At 38.2% G+C, this 19,643-nt stretch overlaps 1 protein-coding gene across 1 annotated transcript; it reads right to left on the bottom strand.

Annotated features, from left to right (window-relative positions):
• Positions 1-1,666: 1,666 nt before the first annotated feature.
• Positions 1,667-18,803, bottom strand: LOC127425792 (ubiquitin-associated domain-containing protein 1). Its single transcript, XM_051672044.1, has 10 exons — positions 18,307-18,803; positions 16,474-16,594; positions 15,851-15,924; positions 15,637-15,744; positions 15,426-15,528; positions 14,758-14,866; positions 11,960-12,233; positions 9,444-9,530; positions 8,623-8,761; positions 1,667-4,885 (listed from the first exon to the last, which is right to left on the bottom strand). Exons 1-10 carry the CDS (start codon positions 18,442-18,444, stop codon positions 4,770-4,772), a joined length of 1,269 nt encoding a protein of 422 aa, XP_051528004.1. The 5' UTR covers positions 18,445-18,803; the 3' UTR covers positions 1,667-4,769.
• Positions 18,804-19,643: the final 840 nt, after the last annotated feature.

The raw sequence follows: 19,643 nt of genomic DNA, 5'->3' as shown, positions 1-19,643 counted from the left end.
CCAAAGGGAAATTTACACATGGCCTTCAACATGTATAGGTTGTTTGAAACCATACCAGAAACTCTAATGTCTCTAGATGAGACTACAACTGTTCATGTTGGCGCGTGAGTGACGTATCCATTTCTGCTGCGCGTCTTGCAGAGGGTAAAAGCGGCGTAGTATTTGCGCAGTACCATACAGAAAATAAAGCCGGTGTTGTGCCGAAATCTGACTCCCCACCAGATTCTTATTCCCGCTATCTATCCCTAAAGCCCACCCCTAACCATAACCACCCAAACGTAACTTATGCGCATACTTTACCAATCCTTATAAATGAATTGGGTTATGTGCAAAATCCATAGAAACCAGCTATATATATATATATATATATATATATATATATAGCCCACAAATTAAACGCATTCATCGGGTCATGGTGACCCAGGACCTTATTCCACCCTCTGTACCTGTGTATAGTACCCTGTATAGTGTACCCTAACTCCCTAAGTGTATAGGGTCATTAGAGATCCTATAGGAGTGTCGTTTCCTCTTCCATACATGATATGTTTATGATTATTTCATATCTATATAAGTTTACTATTTCAGGATATCTATTTATTATTATTATTACAAGAAAAACGAGTACTATATTCATACATATAAATACTATATAATGTTCTGTATCCTATATTCATGTACACATAGATATTACAAGCTATGTTACTCAAGGTGATGCTGTTGTTTCAGTGATTGACTTGATTTACATTTGACATTGATATTTGATAAAATAAAAAAAAAAAACAACAACATGGAAGTAAACTATAACAAGTACAACACATGAACAGTAGGATATGATTTGTCATTTATGTGTACTACTGAAATTATGTAAGTTGTGCATCTGTTTAGACTCAGTAAGTGCCTGAGAAAATACATGTGTATCTTATGTGTATCTTATGTGTTATGTGTAGCTCAATATGTGTTTGACAGCCAGTTGTGTCTCGTGAAGTTTCAACGTGAAAGTAATGAACCCTGTTCAAGATTTGTTGTATTATCTCTTTGATATGAAATATATGAAGAAAAAAAAAACATAAATATATTTTATTATATTATTTTCTAATTGTCTTGAAAATGTTTTGAAAATTGGACACTATCTAAGCATTTTGTAGATCCATTTGTGATAGATATGCATGCCGGGTCTCTAAAGACCCGAATATGGAATGGTGAAATTCTCATGCATTTAAGGGTTCATTGAATATCAGCAGAGTAAGTTATAATTGTCACTGTTGTATGATTTTAATTACTGAATACAGCGAAAAAGATCAAGACAATATTGAGAATAATAATATTTAGAAGCAGGGTGAGGAAAAAGTCACACAGCTACAGTTAATTAAAAAACTTTTTTTTATTATTATTTTTAATGAAACCAGGCTTTCAGCATTGGATTCAGAAAAGTTACATTTCAACTCTTGAGAGAGTGTGTGTGTGTGTGTGTGTTTGGGGTGGGGGGCTATATGAAATTGCTTTTACACTGAGCAAGGACTTAAAATTAAAATGGTAACATAAGAGCACCAGACTTTCAAGTTATTTTTTTTAATGAGGGAGAAAATAAAAATAAAAATAAAAATCTGAAACTTAGCAAATGATTATTTCAAGGTCTTTCAGTATACTGACATTAACACAATGAAAGTTTAGGTTCCAAAAACGTATAATGTTCAATCAAGAAAATGAATGAACATCAATCTTAAAAACAACATTTTAAATACTGTAATCATAAAGCTCCATCTACTCTTCTGAGCTTTCCCTTAATGCAACCCAAATTTTATTCAAATAAAAGAAAGGATACAGTATGAAAGTGTACATCAATTACTACATATTCAATTAATTGTGATACTGAAACCTGATTTTTCTTATGAAGCAACAGAAAAAAATATTGCATTGCATAGAAGCTTGTGTTGACTAGTCCTCCAAAACAATATAAACTACATATCTTAACCTTAAATTAAGACTAAAAATGTTAATTTGCTAACATATTTAACTTGGTCTGATTTTAAATGCTCAGTGTGTTACACATCATCCTTTAAGTACATTAAAAGCCATTCAGACAGCGAAGTGAAAATAGTCTATTAATTCAGTGGATGAGGTCTTCTAAGAACTGTATATAATGATGGACTATAATGACAATCTTTCTTATAACGGTTTCATGATTGATTATATTTGGCCTCAAAATAAATAGCACACAAGGATAGTATGTTTTCATTTAAAGAGTATTCCAGATATATTCATAGTGTTATCAGATAATGCAATCACTAAACTACTGTTATTTTTATTGATAAAGAAGGCATTACTATAGCAGATATTTGCCTGGTATGGCTAAGAAACCCCTGAGCACACACTTCACACCAACACAATTCAAATAATGAATGGAAACACTCCGACGCTCGGCCAAACAAAGAAAAGAAAAAAAGCACAGTTCATATAATTCACACAATTGTCTATTATTCTAAACATGGTGTTTGGTATGACAGCATTTCCGTGATATATTTATCACGACTGAGATGCTCAAAATGTACAAAAAAAAAAATTCTAATTAATAACAGAAACATTGAAATAATGTTTTTAATCTTGAGTCTGACTGAATTGTTAAATTACTTATTTCTTCTTTCAAAATCCAAGCACAAGTATATCAAAGAGAGCACAAATTAAAGATTTCCACCCACAGCAAACGATGCCTCTGCATTTCACTGCAGACAGGGAATTTCAATATAAACATCTACTGCAACTAAAAATAATGGAGTACTGGAGTGAAGCTTTACATAAGAATGTTGTGTACTTTGATTGCAGTCTGAATTTCCTGTGCCAAGACTAGTGAGTGACATGTGACATTTAGAGCACACTGTATATCATTCATACTGTAATAAAACACAACAGACTTGAACAGACTGCAAAAATGCAAAGGGACTGATTAAGTAAAATCAGTTTATGAAAGATAATTTTTTTTATTTTCACAAATAAAATTAAAAAAGATCCGTCCACCCTCCTGTAATCATGTAAAGTTAGATTCACATTAAACAAGTGCAGATCATGATAGTGAATATAAAGGTAACACTTCACTTGAAAATCCCTGATGCAGCAAACTAAGGTAACTGTCCAGTACTCATACCATAAGCATACCATCTTTGTACTCTCTGTACAGCTCCTAAAGACTAAACTGATAGAATCAAAACAGACGCCAGTCCAATCTGACAGATTCAACCTGGATCATCCGTATATAGATCAGAAGAATAAAGAAGGTAAGAGAAACAAAGGGATCAGGTTATATTTCAATATCTATTACATGTCCGTAAGGGGCTGCAAATTGGTTTTGCATCATCCACCACAACGTCACAGAAAGGTTTGTAGTGTTAATGAAACCACAAAGCTCTGATGGTCTTCAAATGATGAGTTGCCAAAATTCGTGCTTGCTCGTGCTTGCTTTTCCCCCAAAAGTACGTTCATGCTTTTCGGAAGCAACGAATAATCCTATACATTAAGTGTTTTGTCTCTGAACCAATAGTAAAACAGAATCAACATGATTTATCTCCCTATAGAAAAATTAAAGGGATAGTTTACCAAATAATGAAAATTCTCTCATCATTTACTCACTCTTATGCCATTCCAGATGTTTATGACTTTCTTTCTTCTGCTGAACACAAATTAAGATTTTTAGAAGAAAATCTCAGCTCTGTAGGTCCATACAAATTGAAAGGTGGCTAGAAATTTGAAGGTCCTATAAAGCATAGGCATATAAAGGCAGCATAATAGTAATCCATAAGACTTCAGTGGTTAAATCCATATCTTCATAAGCAATATGATAGGTGTGGGTTGGAAACAGATCAATATTTAATTTATTAATATTTACGTTATTATTATAAATTCTCCTCCCTGCCCAGTAGGTGGCGATATGCATGAAGAATACAAATAACTAAAAACAAAAGAAGAAAGTGGAAGTGAAAGTGGAGATTTAAAAAAAGACTTAAATATTGATCTGTTTCTCACCCACACCTATCATACTGCTTCTGAATATGTATGAATATGTTGATACAGATTAAAGAACTAGAGTCATTTGGATTCCATTTAGGCTGCCTTTATGTGCTTTTTGGAGCTTCAAAGTTCTGGCCACCATTCACTTGCATTGTGAGGACCTACAGAGCTGAGATATTCTTCTTAAAATCTTTGTTTGTGTTCAGTAGTAGAAAAAGTCAAATACATCTGATATGGCATGAGGGTGAGTAAATTATAAGAGAATTTTCATTTTTGGGTGAACTGTCCCTTTAAACTATGACAATGGTACCATTTAAAAGTGTTAAATAAATTGGTTGTAACTCGATCTTTCAACATAAGAATCATACAAAAGTGTTTTTGAAATTTTCTTTTCTCCTTTTAGATGGCCAAACAAACTATGTGCTTAATATAATTAAAAACAGATCTTATTAAAACATAAACTAAATAATGAAGTTAGCAATTTATCCTTAAGTTACTGCTTACATTATATTTTTTTTACAAGTGTTGTGTAGAGTTATAAATAGATATATTCCTCTGTATAATATGATGTGAAAATGTCATCAATGTTTTTTTTTTTTTTACATTCATCTTCTGTGATGTTTCCACTTAAAACAAGTTCATACCACACACACACACACACACACACACACACACACACACACACACACAAACAAACAAACATAAACACTTCTCTTACAAATAATTAACTTTTTCCCCTAGTTCGGATCGCTCCAGTTATTAGGTGTGCTTTACGTGCGGTTGAGTGTCTGGAAGATCCGGGATATCTGGAGCATGACAGGACCTGTCTCAGGGTCATTCATCCACTGCGTGCTGTTCAGCGGGTTTTCCAGCATGTCCTCAAATGCTGCAAAGTCAAGGAAACACATCTCAGCTGCATCAAACCAACAACTGACACAGATTGAGCAGCACCGAAATTGAAAACACAGTTTAAAGGTGCACTATGCATCTTATGTTTTGCTGACTGATACAAAAGTGGTCTTAGACTTTACACTGACATCTATCGCGTGGATGCAGCATCATGCAAAAGCAAAACGGTGTTCGGTTACAGGCACATTAGACAGTTTAGTGAGATAAAACAAGTAGTATTAAGCTGGTAATTTTATCTCAACATAGCATCCACCAGGAGGGGGACCACCCTTACAGAATGTAAAATAAAAAAGCTTTTTTAGGCCACTCATATGACATGGAATCTCATGTGATTGTACATAATTTTGAACATATTTGTCACCACTGATTGTTTCTCATTCTGCTTTTCCACTTCTGTAATATAAACATCTTCATCTACACACTCACCGAGCACTTTATTAGGAACACCTGTACATCTACTTATTCATGTGATTATCTAATCAGTCAATCATGTGGCATCAGTGCAGTGCATAAAATCATTCAGATACGGGTCAGGAGCTTCAGTTAATTTTCACATCAACCATCAGAATGGGGAAAAAAATGTGATCTCAGTTATTGAGCGTGGCATGATTGTTGGTGCCAGATGGGCTGGTTTGGATATTTCTGTAACTGCTGATCTTCTGGGACTTTCATGCAGAAAAGTTTCTAGAGTTTACTCAGAATGTGAGTAATCAGTTCTGCTGATAGAAAGGTCTTGTTGATGAGAGAGGTCAACAGAGAATGGTCAGACTGGTTCGAGCTGACAGAAAGGCTGCGGTAACTCAAATAACCACTCTGTACAATTGTAGTGAGCAGAATAGCATCTCAGAATGCACAACATGTCGAACCTTGAGGCGGATGGACTACAACAGCAGAAGACCACATTGGGTTCCACTTCTGTCAGCCAAGAACAGAAAGCTGAGACTGCAGTGGGCCTACCATTTGTGTACCTCAGCAGAAATCCAGATTCATCAGACCAGGTGATGTTTTTCCAGTCTTTAACTGTCCAGTTTTGGTGAGCCTGTGCCCACCACAGCCTCAGCTTTCTGTTTTTGTGCAAGTGTGGTGAATTCTAGTTCTAGGGTGAAAGTTCTACCTGTCAATCAACCGCTGCACTAAAGCTATTTTTTAAACTTTGCCGGTTATGTTCAGCTTTAAAAGTAAATAACCATCCGATTGGAAAATTTGAAAAAATGCATACAAGCACAAGTTCACAGAACAATTTTCAGTGTGCCTGATATCAACAAAGTGTCACATCTTTGTAGCTGAATTAATATGTAACTCTCTACAGTAAACGTAACTGGCAATTGGTATTAGTAATAGTATAATTGGCAAAAACTATGCACTGCTTTTTTCACACATTCTTATTGTTATAGCTATTTTTTGCGCTTTATTATCATGTAGTAACACACTGACATAATGATTGATGCATGCAGTGATGAAATCATACACCCTTTCCTCGAAATCCCAACACAAGTGGTAAAAAGAGAAACATATTACCAGGTGTAAATGGATATGGCTTAATGCTAGGCAAAAAACACACACAGAGGGTGTGTGTGTGTGAGAGGGAGTGAGAGCGAGAGAGAGAGAGAGAGAGAGAGTCAAAATTCAAAACTGATGCACTAGGTTAAAACGATTTTCTAGTTTCACTTTATCTGACAAAATGATGGACAGCATTTGGAATTATATATCAACTGTTTAAAATAAAAAAATTATAATCGGTAAATGACGGAGAATTTTCAGTTAACGCAGCCCCTGGCTGAGAACCTATTACAAAGTGGTAAAAAAACAAGTAAACGGTTAACAGATAAAATGTGAATGCAATATGAAACTTTTTTTCCTCTATGTTTTACTGTACTTTTAATTTATTCCATTTGGTTCTTTTTAAGAAGACTTATGTGTGAACACCCTTTCTTGAACAGTATTTCTATTAGCAGTAAAGCATGTTTGTCCATGACTTCATTTTGGTCAAAAATAATCACTTGCTATTTTTTTAAACATTAATCATATCAATGTTTCAAATCGCAATTACAATATTTTTCAAAATAATCACAATTAAATTTTTTGTCCAATTCAGCCCTAGTATCAATGTTATGCAATCTGTGATAGGACTAGAAAATGCTGTTCACAAACACTTTGGCATTGTTAGTGCAAGCATGGAAGAAACTTTGTAAAAGAAAAATCTGAAAGGAACAAGATTTAAATATATAGTAAAGCCTACACGACTCAAGCTCGTCTCCTTTGATGTTTTGAGTCCATGACAAGTCTGTGACGAGAAGTCTCAGATCTCAGAAGTTACAGCTTCTGGGACTTGTCGTCAGGTTTGTGCACCATCTCGATGAGTGAAAGACCGAAAATAAGCCACAGCCAATTAAATATAGAGAGAGCGCAAGAGGGGGGCAAGGTATTAGGGAGCAGAAGACAATAAATAATTAGAAAATAAAATAAAACACCCACATTTCCCTAACCACTGTCTTTATAATTTTCAGCTGATTTTCTTAAATGTTTCCTTCTGCAAATAGCAAAATGGGCGCGAGCCACTCTTTTATGTTTGTTGAAGGAGGAGAGCAATGTATTGGGTAGCAGGAGACAAAAATAATAAGAAAATAAAACCTCAACCACATCCCCCTACTCGCTGTTTTTATTATTTTATTATTTATAATTTTTTCCCTTTGTAAATGGTGCCAATAAGCACGAAAATGGAAGAGCCGTTCTTTCATGTTTGTTGTCATGTTATCAAGAATATACTGTGCGAGTTTGTGAATGAATTTCGTTATCTTAATTTTAAGATGCATTTTGGGCGATCCGTTTGACACGGGCGATGCTAAAGGCATCTGCAATGGCCGTTTTTTCACCGGTTACGTATGGATTTCAAGGGAAATAACCATACAATCTGAACATTTAAAAAAGCTAATCCATTAACGAGCACAGTAACATCATGAAATCCAGAAGCACACACATTAGAAGCTCAGTTACAGGTACTGCACTAAAATAACTCAGAATTCTGCTCTAAATGTCATGTTTGCGAATAACTAAGAGAAATTGTGCACCGTTTTTTTACTTTTTTGTGCTTTACTATCATTTAGTAATACACAGATGTAATAACTCATGTATGTCCTCATGAAATCAGAGGCTCTCCACTCAAAATTCAAACACAAGTGGTCAAAAGAGACAACCAGGTGTAACAGTGATGTGTCTCACTTGAAAATTTGTGATCGGATCACCCAAAACGCATCTTTAGTGTACAAATGGTGTCAGTCAGGGACGAATGGTCGTGTAGTTGATACACTACAGTCCTGAAGTGTTCACACCAGCATGACGAAAAACAAGACTGTGAGTCGCAGGGCGCCGACTGCAAGTCGTAGAGTGTACGCTTGGCTTAAAGGAATAGTTCACCCAAAAATGAAAATTTGCTGATCATTTACTCACCCTCAGGCCATCCAAGATGTATCTGAGTTTCTTTCTTCATCAAAACAGAATTTAAGATTTTTAGGATTTAATTTCAAGCCTCCTCCTTTAAACAATGCAAGTGAATGTACTCCATTTTTTGACGGTCCAAAATGCATATTTAGGGTTCATCAAAATAATCCAAACGACTCCAGTCGACAAATACATTTCTTCTGAACGTAAACGATTGATTATTTTGAGAAACAAAACACAAAACACAGGGTGAACTATTCCTTTAAGTGGACTCACCTAAGAGAGTCTTGGGATTCGTGAGACCAAGCTGTACCACAGGGTTTTCCAGAATGGCCTGAAACAGGGGACTGTTGGTATCAATGCCTTTGTCCAGATCCTCAGGGGTGGGCTTTCTGTCACCTAGCAGCCATTCACACTGTATGGGAACAGGGGTTTAATTAAAAAATAAGAAAAGTACTCAAACAAGGATATGGACTGAATGGACTAAAAATGGAGTATCCCCACATTTAGCATTGTCATAAAAAACCTAGGATTCAAAATCTAATTTAAACCTGAAATTAATCAAAGTTTTAGGCTTTTGAAAATGTTTAAGTATAAGAAATGTTATGACATAAAATACATTTAAAATATGTATTATATTAAATAAATATAGGTCACTAATCAAATAAGCTAATTTGTGACATTAACAATGTTGACTTATTTGTAAAGGAGTCCTTGCTTCCATTGAAGTGCACAAGATGGTTTTTGGAACATTCCCAAATCATGCTGGGATAACATGGATCATCAGGTTTTACACAAACCGACTATGCCAGCTTGAATGCATGCTGTCATTAAAGCGAAAGGGGAAACAACAAATCCTAGGAAATTCTGAAATTTATGTTAATTGTGCAATTCAACTTTCACTCGGATTGTTATGCTGACAGTATAAATTTGTAAAGAAAACTGTATTAAAAGAAATACAAAATATAATTATTTTCACTAGTGGTCTCATATTTTTGAGTCCCACTGTATTTCATGGAAGTAGGTGATTTTAATCTGATTAGCTGGTAAAACATAACACTCTATACATGATATGGTCATTGTGATCATTTACATACAGCAGCATCCTGTTGATTATTATTGACGCGGAGTGCATCAATAACCTCCTTCTCGTCAAAACCCATCTCCATCAGCGCAATAACTGCCTGCACATAAAAAAAAAATAGACAAGACAATGCTCATGCATACAGTTGAAGTCAGAAGTTTACATACACAGCCAAATACATTTAAACTCAGTTTTTCACAATTCCTGACATTTAATCGTAGAAAACATTCCCTGCTTCGGTCAGTTAGGATCACTACTTTATTTTAAGAATGTGAAATGTCACAATAATAGTAGAGAGAATTATTTATTTCAGCTTTTATTTCTTTCATCACATTCACAGTGGGTCAGAAATTTACATACACTTTGTTAGTTTTTGGTCGCATTGCCTTTAGAATGTTTAACTTGGGTCAAACATTTTGGGTAACCTTCCACACGCTTCTCACAATAAGTTGCTGGAATTTTGTACCATTCCTCCAGACAGAACTGGTGTAACGGAGTCATGTTTGTAGACCTCCTTGCTCGCACATGCTTTTTCAGTTCTGCCCACAAGTTTTGTATTGGATTGAGGTCAGGGCTTTGTGATGGCCATTCCAGTACCTTGACTTTGTTGTCCTTAAGCTATTTTGTCACAACTTTGGAGGTATGCTTGGGGTCAGTGTCCATTTGGAAGACCCAATTGCGACCGAGCTTTAACTTCCTGGCTGATGTCTTGAGATGTTGCTTCAATATATCCATATAATTTTCCTTCCTCATGATGCCATCTATTTTGTGAAGTGCACCAGTCCCTCCTGCAGCAAAACACCCCCACAACATGATGCTGCCAACCCCATGCTTCACGGTTGGGATGGTGTTCTTCGGCTTGCAAGCCTCACCCTTTTTCCTCCAAACATAACAATGGTCATTTTGGCCAAACAGTTTAATTTTTGTTTCATCAGACCAGAGGAAATTTCTACAAAAAGTAAGATCTTTGTCCCCATGTGCACTTGCAAACTGTAGTCTGGCTATTTTATGGTGGTTTTAGAGCAGTGACTTCTTCCTTGCTGAGCAGCCTTTCAGGTTATGTCAATATAGGATTCGTTTTACTGTGGATATAGATACTTGTCTACCTGTGTCCTCCAGCATCTTCACAAGGTCCTTTGCTGTTGTTCTGGGATTGATTTGCACTTTTCGCACCAAACTATGTTCATCTCTAGGAGACAGAATGCGTCTCCTTCCTGAGTGGTATGATGGCTGCGTGGTCCCATGGTGTTTATACTTGCTTACTATTGTTTGTACAAATGAACGTGGTACCTTCAGGCATTTGGAAATTGCTCCCAAGGATGAACCAGACTTGTGGACGTCCACAATTCTTTTTCTGAGGTCTTGGCTGATTTCTTTTGATTTTCCCATGATGTCAAGCAAAGAGGCACTGAGTTTGAAGGTAGGCCTTAAAATACATCTACAGGTACACCTCCAATTCAGTACTACACCTATCAGAAGCTAATTGTCTAAAGGCTTGACATCATTTTCTGGAATTTTCCAAGCTGCTTAAAGGCACAGTTAACTTAGTGAATGTAAACTTCTGACCCACTGGAATTGTGATATAGTCAATTAAAAGTGAAACAATCTGTCTGTAAACAATTGTTGGAAAAATTACTTGTGTCATGCACAAAGTAGATGTCCTAAACGACTTGCCAAAACTATAGTTTGCTAATATCAAATCTGTGGAGTGGTTAAAAAATGAGTTTTAATGACCTAAGTGTATGTAAACTTCTGGCTTCAATATATATATATATATATATATATATATATATATATATATATATATATATATATATATATATCACACACACACACACACACAGATACCACAGCAACACCTAAGTTTTACATACAACTCTTCAAAGAACAAAAATTTCCGTAATAAGAATTTTACATTTTGTAAAGAATATGTGAGTGGTGCTTGCCCATGTAGAATTCGCCACTAAGATGTTATGACTAGTGGCCAGAGCTTTACTGTTTGGTTTCAGAATGTTGCTAGGTTGTTATTGGTGGTTTCTAGAGTGTTACTAGGTGGTTGTTTACTGGGCCAAGTCAAAAAGAGTTATTCTGTTTCTAGATATAGCCTAGGTCCCTCCTTCAATGTAAGTCTGGGATTTTTTTTGCACATTTCATCATGCGTCATTCGGAAATCTTAAGTCAGATAACTTCAAAAAGTAACAGCACACCTCTCCTCAATAAGCTGTACAATTTGAGGTAGCACAAATAGTGTGGGACGAGTTACCTACTGAATATTAATAGTTATGGTTAGGGATTTTGAAAAATCCATACCTCCAAATATGAGCAATAGTAATAGAGATGCTTGTCATGGCACTACTAGTAATAATTTGGTTTATTGCTCTAGAAAAGCAGATATTGTATCTGACACTTTAATTTCTATCCTCTGGGCAAATAAGTTGTTAAAACTGATTGTGTGTCAAAGGAAACTATTCACAATGCTTGGTTTTAAAAATGAACTATTCTTCTCCTGTAAACCCACATGACACTAACCCGTGAGTCTGGCCTGAACTCTCTTTTCCTTCTGATCCTTTTGAAGATTTCTATCAGCTCATCCTGTTTGGCCTCCTCTGTGCTGGACTGGGTGTTGAGACGGCCTTGGACTCCTGAAGCTGTGTTGGAGGGACCTGGGGTTGGGGCTGGGGCTGGGGCTGGGGCTGCAGCTGCGGCTGCCACCCCTGGGGTGTCCTGTCCAGGTAGAGGCGTGTCAACCATGGGATCATCTACATGCTCAATCAGCCATTCCATAGCCTGGGTCACAGACATGCTGCAGAGAGAGTGATTAGTTATTAGTGATACTGATTTTATCCAGTAATAGCTGGAATTCATTGATTTTTCAAATTCATTTTTTACATGCAGCACCACCAAAATCCAAAACATCTAACCTAAAGCCCCATTCACAATGCTTTAAATCACTTAAAGGTGAAGTACGTAACTTTTTTATGTCAAAATACATTCTACTATCCCAGTTTATTGTTCATTGACAACTATAAGTAAGGCATTCATTGGTTTAACTCCCCCAAAAGTATAAACACTGAACCTCCCAGCCACTATCACAACACTGATATTTATTTTTTGAGCAATCCGCTCAGCTCCACCCAACCCTTTCTAGCTCAACTATAGCATGAGTTTGGGGCGTGGCTACTTATTGAGCCAGGGTGTCACATTTTCGTGTGTTTTTGTTCATGTCTTTTATTTTGAAAACTAAGTTCCTTTTTCCTGTCATGTGATTTCCTGTTCCTGCCATGTTTTCATGTGTTTAGTTCTTATTGTTTCCTTGTCATGTTACTGTCATATGACCCTCTTGTTCCACTATGTTTATTAGTCCTGTCTCCTCATTGGTTTTTGTTCATGAGTCTTGTTATCAGTTCTGTTATGTTACTGGTTCATGTTTCATTGTCTTGTTAACTTGTTTACCTAGTCTGGGTATTTATTGCCCTCATGTTCTCTAGTCCTTTGTTGAGTACTGTTTTGGTGTAATGTTATTCTAGTCAAGTCAAGTCTCTTGTTTTGTATCCTATGTTTTGTTGGCACTGAATAATAAACTGCACTTGGGTTCTCAAATTCATCTTGTCATCGTCTTCGACCTGCTCATGCTTGCTCTGCCCTGCCTGAACGTTACAGAATACTCGACCACCAACATGAACCCAGCAGATTGCCTCTTGCAGTTACGCAAGGGAAACCGTTCCGTGGAGGAATATGTGGAAGACTTCAGCGCTCTGGCTAGCAAGGTGGATTTCAATGAGATTGCCCTCAAGTACGTTTTCCGTTTTGGGCTAAATGAGCCCAAGCCTCGTCCGTCCCAGAGCCAGCGTTGCAAACCTCGTCCGTCCCAGGGCCAGCGCCTGAAGCCTCGGCCGTCCCAGGGCCAGCGCCTGAAGTCTCGGCCGTCCCAGGGCCAGCGCCTGAAGCCTCGGCCGCCACATCTGCCTCATCATGCCATGTTGCCACCTCTGCAAAGTCATGCCTTGTTGCCACGCCTGCCACATCATGCCATGTTGCCACATCTGCCAGATCATGCCTTGTTGCCACCCCTGCCACATCATGCCATATTACCACGCCTGTCATGCCCAGTCAAGAGGCCCTGACTTGCCGTGTTGCCACGTCGGCACGCCTATCCAGTCATGCATCCCGTCAAGTAGACATGACCTGAGCCTGCCACGGCTCTGTTGTGCATACTGCACTGGCGAAGACGATGCGTGGGAAGATCGAGGGGCTCGTGGGGCTTGTGCCGGCATGAGGTCCTCCTCGGTTTCTTCCAGCTCTACCTCGCGGCCCATGCATCCTCATGTGGTCCCTCAAGACTTAACACAGAGGAAGCGGTCGGGAGACCACGTGAGGAGGAATTGTCCCTCAGAACGAGGGCGAACCTAGAGCGGAGCGTCTTGAGACTAATGTCCTTACAGTGAGGGCAGTTTGTCCCCATGACAGCTGCTTCGGCGTGGGTGGCCCAGACAGCGAACGCAGCTCTCATGTTGGTCTGACAGAGCGATGTGTCACTCACAGGAACACTTGCGATACAACATCTTTAAAAAGAGGCGTACACACAAGCGGCTCTTTTATATGTTTTTTACGTCACTTGGACGGAATATTACAATATATATATATATATATATATATGAAAGGATCTCCTGCCTGGTTGCGGCAGGAAGCGGGTAGATGTCTCGCTGAGCAAAGAACCCGATCCGGCTGCGAGGCGGAGAAACTTCTTTGCCGGAACACTAGAGGGGGCAGCTGATCCTGAGTCAGGCGAAGAACTTCCTGATGTGTCTGCAGGGAATCCCGTCCGCTGATGGGTGTCCGTTGACGGCAAAGAGAGGGCTGATCCAGGTGCGTAGTCAAGATGAGATGATGTCAGTCTTGAAGGAATAAAATTATGAAGAAATGGTGTGTGAGCGCCCGCTTATATAGGGCAAATGCGCGCCTAAAGGGGCGGGGCTCAAACACCATTGCCAATCATAAGATTGGCGTTATGATACAAAGGCTTCAATTAGGTCGTGGAAAAGGAATTCCCCAAAGTGTTCAGCAATGTCTCATGAACTAAATCGATAGGGAAAAAAGAAAATTCTTACTTACAATTATTGTGCACAGTTCCTTCACTAATACACCGATAACAGGTGTGTTTCATATAGACATTTACTTTTGATTATCAAAGCAAATAATAATATGAAAGATAAAATCTTTCAAGCAAGTTCCCATTTGTACTTACAACATAACAAATCAAGAAGTATGCAAATTGGCTAACTTTGACTAATTCAGGATTAGACTATTCAACAATTGTAAATACTCACTGATTTAAGCGCAGAGCCTTCACAGCACGACTCTCAGGGAAACCCATCTCAGTCAGCTGTTGCAGGGCTGTTTCATCCACCCGGTCCTCCTCATCCTCATCCAGCATGGCTGTCATAGAGGAGACAGAATATTCACTCACCATCATTTGCCAAAAAGAGCAAATTTACATCTTAAAGGGTCTATGTAGTTATGAGACCTAAAAAAATTAACTAGACTAAGAACAACCCCTTACCATGGTATGGTGTTGACATCAAACAGTAATAAAATAGTACTCAGATATATACCATTTTTACCACTTTGATATATACTGAATTATTGAATACATTTTCATACACTAAGGCAGAGGTCTTCAACTCTGTTCCTGGGGACCCACAACACTGCACATTTTGTAAGTCTCCCTTAGCTGACAAACCCAGTTTAGGTCATGGAGCCTCTGCTAATGAGCTGATGATTTCAATCAGGTGTGTTAAATAAGGGCGACATCCAAAATATGCAGTGCTGTGGGTCCCCAGGACAGAGTCGAAGACCTCTGCACTGAGGTATAAGTCTTAAAAAAACACAAAAAAACATGGTATTAACATAGTACTTTTTTGGTAATTTTTTGCCAGCCTTCAATTTGTTTAATCCATTCAGGTGTCTTTCCATCCATCATTCATCCATTGCCTACCATTGGCCTTTTTGAAGAGCTCAACAGCATCTGGATTCAAAGCCAGCAGTTTCTGAGCCACCTCAATAAGTGAGACCAGAATCTTCCTCAGTTCTGTCTGAAACTGATAAACAACAGATCGAAAAATTGAATTCAATGTATTCTGAGGCAAAATAATCCATTTGCAATTTAGAACAGGAACACTCGAACTGAAAAGACTGCAAGTACCCACATCTCTAATGTTGTGCTGAGTTACTGTACGGTCAATGTTGCGAGTGGACAGATTTGCTGTGGCTTTGAGGATGGCGTCCTTATCCGGAGCCTTGTTCTCTTGTTTCTTCTGTCAGCAAGCACAAACAATTTTGCAGAATCAAACAGCTTAGATGTGTAATGCATTGGAAAACACACTGAGCAACTTTTAAAGAGAGGCTATCATCGTCATGTACCTTCTCTTCAGCAGATACATCAGCCATTTTTGGTGGAGCCGGTGGTGGCCTTTTCTTAATCAATAACAAGCAATCTAGAAGACACAAAAACAAACCAGGTTGTGTGATTGCCAAAATCTGGTTTTAAATACAACATTGTGCAAAACACAATGGTACACTCTTTTTTTTTTGTTGATTTTTCCCCTTTTTCACCCAATTTGGAATGCCCAATTCCCAGTGCGCTTTTAAGTCCTCGTGGTGGCGTAGTGATTCGCCTCAATCCGGGTGGCGGAGGATGAATCCCAGTTGCCTCCGTGTCTGAGACCATCAACCCACGCATCTTATCACGTGGCTTGTTGAGCGCGTTGCCATGGAGACATAGCGCGTGTGGAGGCTTCACGCCATCCACCGCGGCATCCGCGCTCAACTCACCGTGCGCCCCACCGAGAACGAACCACATTATGGCGACCCCATATGACTCTACCCACCCTAGCAACTGGGCCAATTTGGTTGCTTAGGAGACCTGGCTGGAGTCACTCAGCACACCCTGGGATTCGAACTAGCGAACTCCAGGGGTGGTAGCCAGTGTCTTTTACCACTGAGCTACACAATGGTACACTCTTGAAACACCACAGCTCCAATACCTTTATCTTTAAGATTTTCCTCTGCAACCGTTTTGGATTCGGTGAGAATTCTCTCAGTGGCAGCATGGATGAGTTTGTGATGTGTAAGCGTTTTCGGATCTTCTAAACTTCCATGGACACACTGTTAGTGAAGAGAAACAAAGCATTATGCTTTAAGTTGGGCATTTCTACACATTTCCAAAGAATAAAAAGAGCTGTTTGAATCTGAAGCAAATTGGGAGCACATTAGCGCAAAGGCTTATTAGTGTAAAGGTTATTTAGGTTTTGTGAACATAAATATATTTGATACAGTTATTTCTTAAATGATTTGATTCTCATGAACCCATCTAGAAAATGTCTAGGAAACAAATAAGAAATTATATTTTCCATATAGAAAATGAAGCCTATTTTTAGACACACCACCATTCTCATTTAATATAATTGATAAGGAAAATTTGCTTTCTTTTCTGGTCACAAAGTGCATCATGATTGAAAAAATAAATGTCATTTTATTGAATATTGATGGAGCAACATAATTTCTGTGAAAATAAATAATAACAGAAGGTTGTTTTGACTGAAATTCTTATATATATATATATATACACACACACACACATTTGGTGAGGGAGCTATTTACCCCAAACTTGGGTTAAAAGGCCATCAGGGGGGTTATAGCCATATCATGTAAATATAGGGACAATAGTTATAGGTAAAATTTGTCAACTTAAGCAAATACATTTGAGACACTAAGATGCTTTGAGTGACAAATTCAGATAATAATTATTCAAAATACCCACTTCACAAAAAGGTTAACCATTTGTTGTTCATTTCGATCACATTTGGCATTACATTAAATATCAAGTATTCTATAAACAAATTAATCTCCATTGTGATTGGATCAGTCAATGTGACCTCACTTTGAACATTTTTCATAAAAATATCTATTCCTCCCACTTAAGAAAGACAATGTTTTTTATAGAGCCTTTAGCCCCTGCAACAAGGTTTTGTTTTTTTTACCCCAAATACTATGCTTTCACTTATTGGACAATTATAAAAAATAAATAAAAAGAATGTTTGATTTAATGACCTTAAAACTGAAAACTACAAATAAGTATTTTGTCTAAATATAAATGTGATAATTTCAGGGATTCACATAAGCTACATAAATAATTTAATATTTTAAAAAATTATACAATTTTAGTTCAAATGACCTCACAATTGAACTTCATCAGGAATCAGGAATATTTTGCAGTGTAAAGTGGCAAACAGGTTGCAAGGAAAGTACTGTGGTAGTATTTGTTTAAAAAAAGTGCCTTTTGCCCCAGGGGGGCTTTTAGCCCCGTTGTACCTTATAATTCTCAAAATATAATTTCACAAATGTTTTGTATTGATTTGGGATTAAATATGACCAGGACAGTGTCTTGATAGGTTTTGTGAAAATCATCCTTAAAGCCTGTGGAGCCACCTGCTAAAGTGATTATGAACACATCCATCCAGCACTTTCAGGTCATAAAATTGGGAGTATCAAATCCTTAGTACTCAACATCTGAATGTCTCAACTTGTTTTGGTGAGCACACGTGTGTAAAGATGACACATATACAGTGAGAATGTCAACAAGTCCTTGTCAGTTACCAGCAAGTCAAGCAGTAAAGACAGTGCTAGTTACAGAACAGCAACAGCGCCCGAGGTGACGGGACAGTTTGCTAAATTATAAATAGCACTTGTCTGCTAGTAACTAAAAATACTTGGCAATGACTCCGACAATCCAGCCGGGCCTGTCCTGCCCGAGTCGGCTAACAGTGCCAGCTAACCGATGACAGCAGGCAAAAGTGGCAGATTTTTCTGATACTTACATGCTTCAGGCATTTCTCCTTGAGTTTCTCTATAGTGGTGTCTTCCGTGACTTCCTCCAGCCACTCTGTGCCTTCCATGGTGCAGACGTGGACCTTCAGGACTTTGCCTGCGAAGATCTTCTCCTCTTGTACGAACATTTTAGCTGCAGAACAGCAGCGCTCCCCGCTGAAGACGCTCCGCAAGCCCGGACAACTGCTGCTAGCTGCTCCACAAGCCCGGACAACTGCGGCTAGCTGCCCCGCTCTTCCCCGCGTAAAGCTGCCCTGGCAACAGAGACGAGCTTAAGGTCTCATTCGATCATTTTTAGGCCGTCCGATCTGTACTGTTGCCCGCTCTGATGGACTGGTATTTTCAATGGGATAGGTAGGTTCCCCTCTCGCAGCTGCAGCAGGATCGCTGATTCGGTTGACACCTGCGATGCGAGAGCAACAGCAGCAGTCTACTGCGAAGGAGTGCGCATGCGTGAGCTTGTTTAATATGATTGGTGGATATACGCATAAATGAAGACGCGACTATCTGCAGGCTCACATATCAGCCTGAGATGTGAGCACACACGCCCTTTCACTGGAGGGCAGCCACGTTGAAGACAGCAGTGTTTTCATCTTCAAGGCAAGGCAAAGCAAGGCAAATGTATTTATTTAACACGTTTCATACACAATGGCAATTGAAAGTGCTTTACATAAAAATGATTTAAAAAAAATACAAGATACATATAAAATAATTTCAAAAGCTATTAAGACCAAGAAATAAGAAAAAAGTAATAAAATAAATAATAATAATAACAAAAATATATATTATTAAAATGAATAAAAAAGGAAAAGAATACAGAAATAAAATTATGCATTGCAATCAGTAAATGCAAGTACTCAGTCTATAAACGCATAGCTAACCATGGATTTGTATGTTGCTACTGTTGGAGCACATCTGACCTCTTCTGGAAGATGGTTCCAACTGTGGGAGGCATAATAGCTAAACACTGTCTCACCTTGTTTTGAGTGAACGCTTGGTATTTCGAACTGTCTTTATCCTAATAATCTGAGCTCTGTTAGCTCTGTTGTTAAACTGGAAGCCAGTTTAAAGACCTGAGGACTGGAGTAGTATGCTCTGATTTTTTTGGTTCAGGTCAGAATCCCGGCAATAGCATTCAGTATGAGCTGCAGGTGTCTAATGGTCTTTTTGGGAAGGCCGGTGAGGAGTCCTTTGCAATAATCTACCCTACTGGTGATGAATGCATGAACAAGTTTCTCTGAGTCTTGACTGGATACAAAACATCAAATTTTCACTATGTTTTTGAGATGATAGTAGGCTGATTTAGTTATTGCTTTGGTGTGACTAT

The sequence above is a fragment of the Myxocyprinus asiaticus genome, chromosome 3, assembly GCF_019703515.2.
Source record: "Myxocyprinus asiaticus isolate MX2 ecotype Aquarium Trade chromosome 3, UBuf_Myxa_2, whole genome shotgun sequence".
NCBI lineage: Eukaryota > Metazoa > Chordata > Actinopteri > Cypriniformes > Catostomidae > Myxocyprinus > Myxocyprinus asiaticus.
Note: the sequence above shows the minus strand (reverse complement) of the source record. Positions and strands in the feature narration are given on the sequence as shown.

Excerpts from the sequence above, each read along its gene's own strand:
- LOC127425792 (XM_051672044.1), bottom strand. The coding sequence starts at position 18,444 with ATGTTCGTACAAGAGGAGAAGATCTTCGCAGGCAAAGTCCTGAAGGTC. Across the intron at positions 14,867-15,425 it reads GCTCTTCAAAAAGGCCAATG|CCATGCTGGATGAGGATGAG; the intron begins GTAGGCAATGGA and ends CCTCTATGACAG. Across the intron at positions 8,762-9,443 it reads ATAATCAACAGGATGCTGCT|TGTGAATGGCTGCTAGGTGA; the intron begins GTATGTAAATGA and ends GTTCCCATACAG.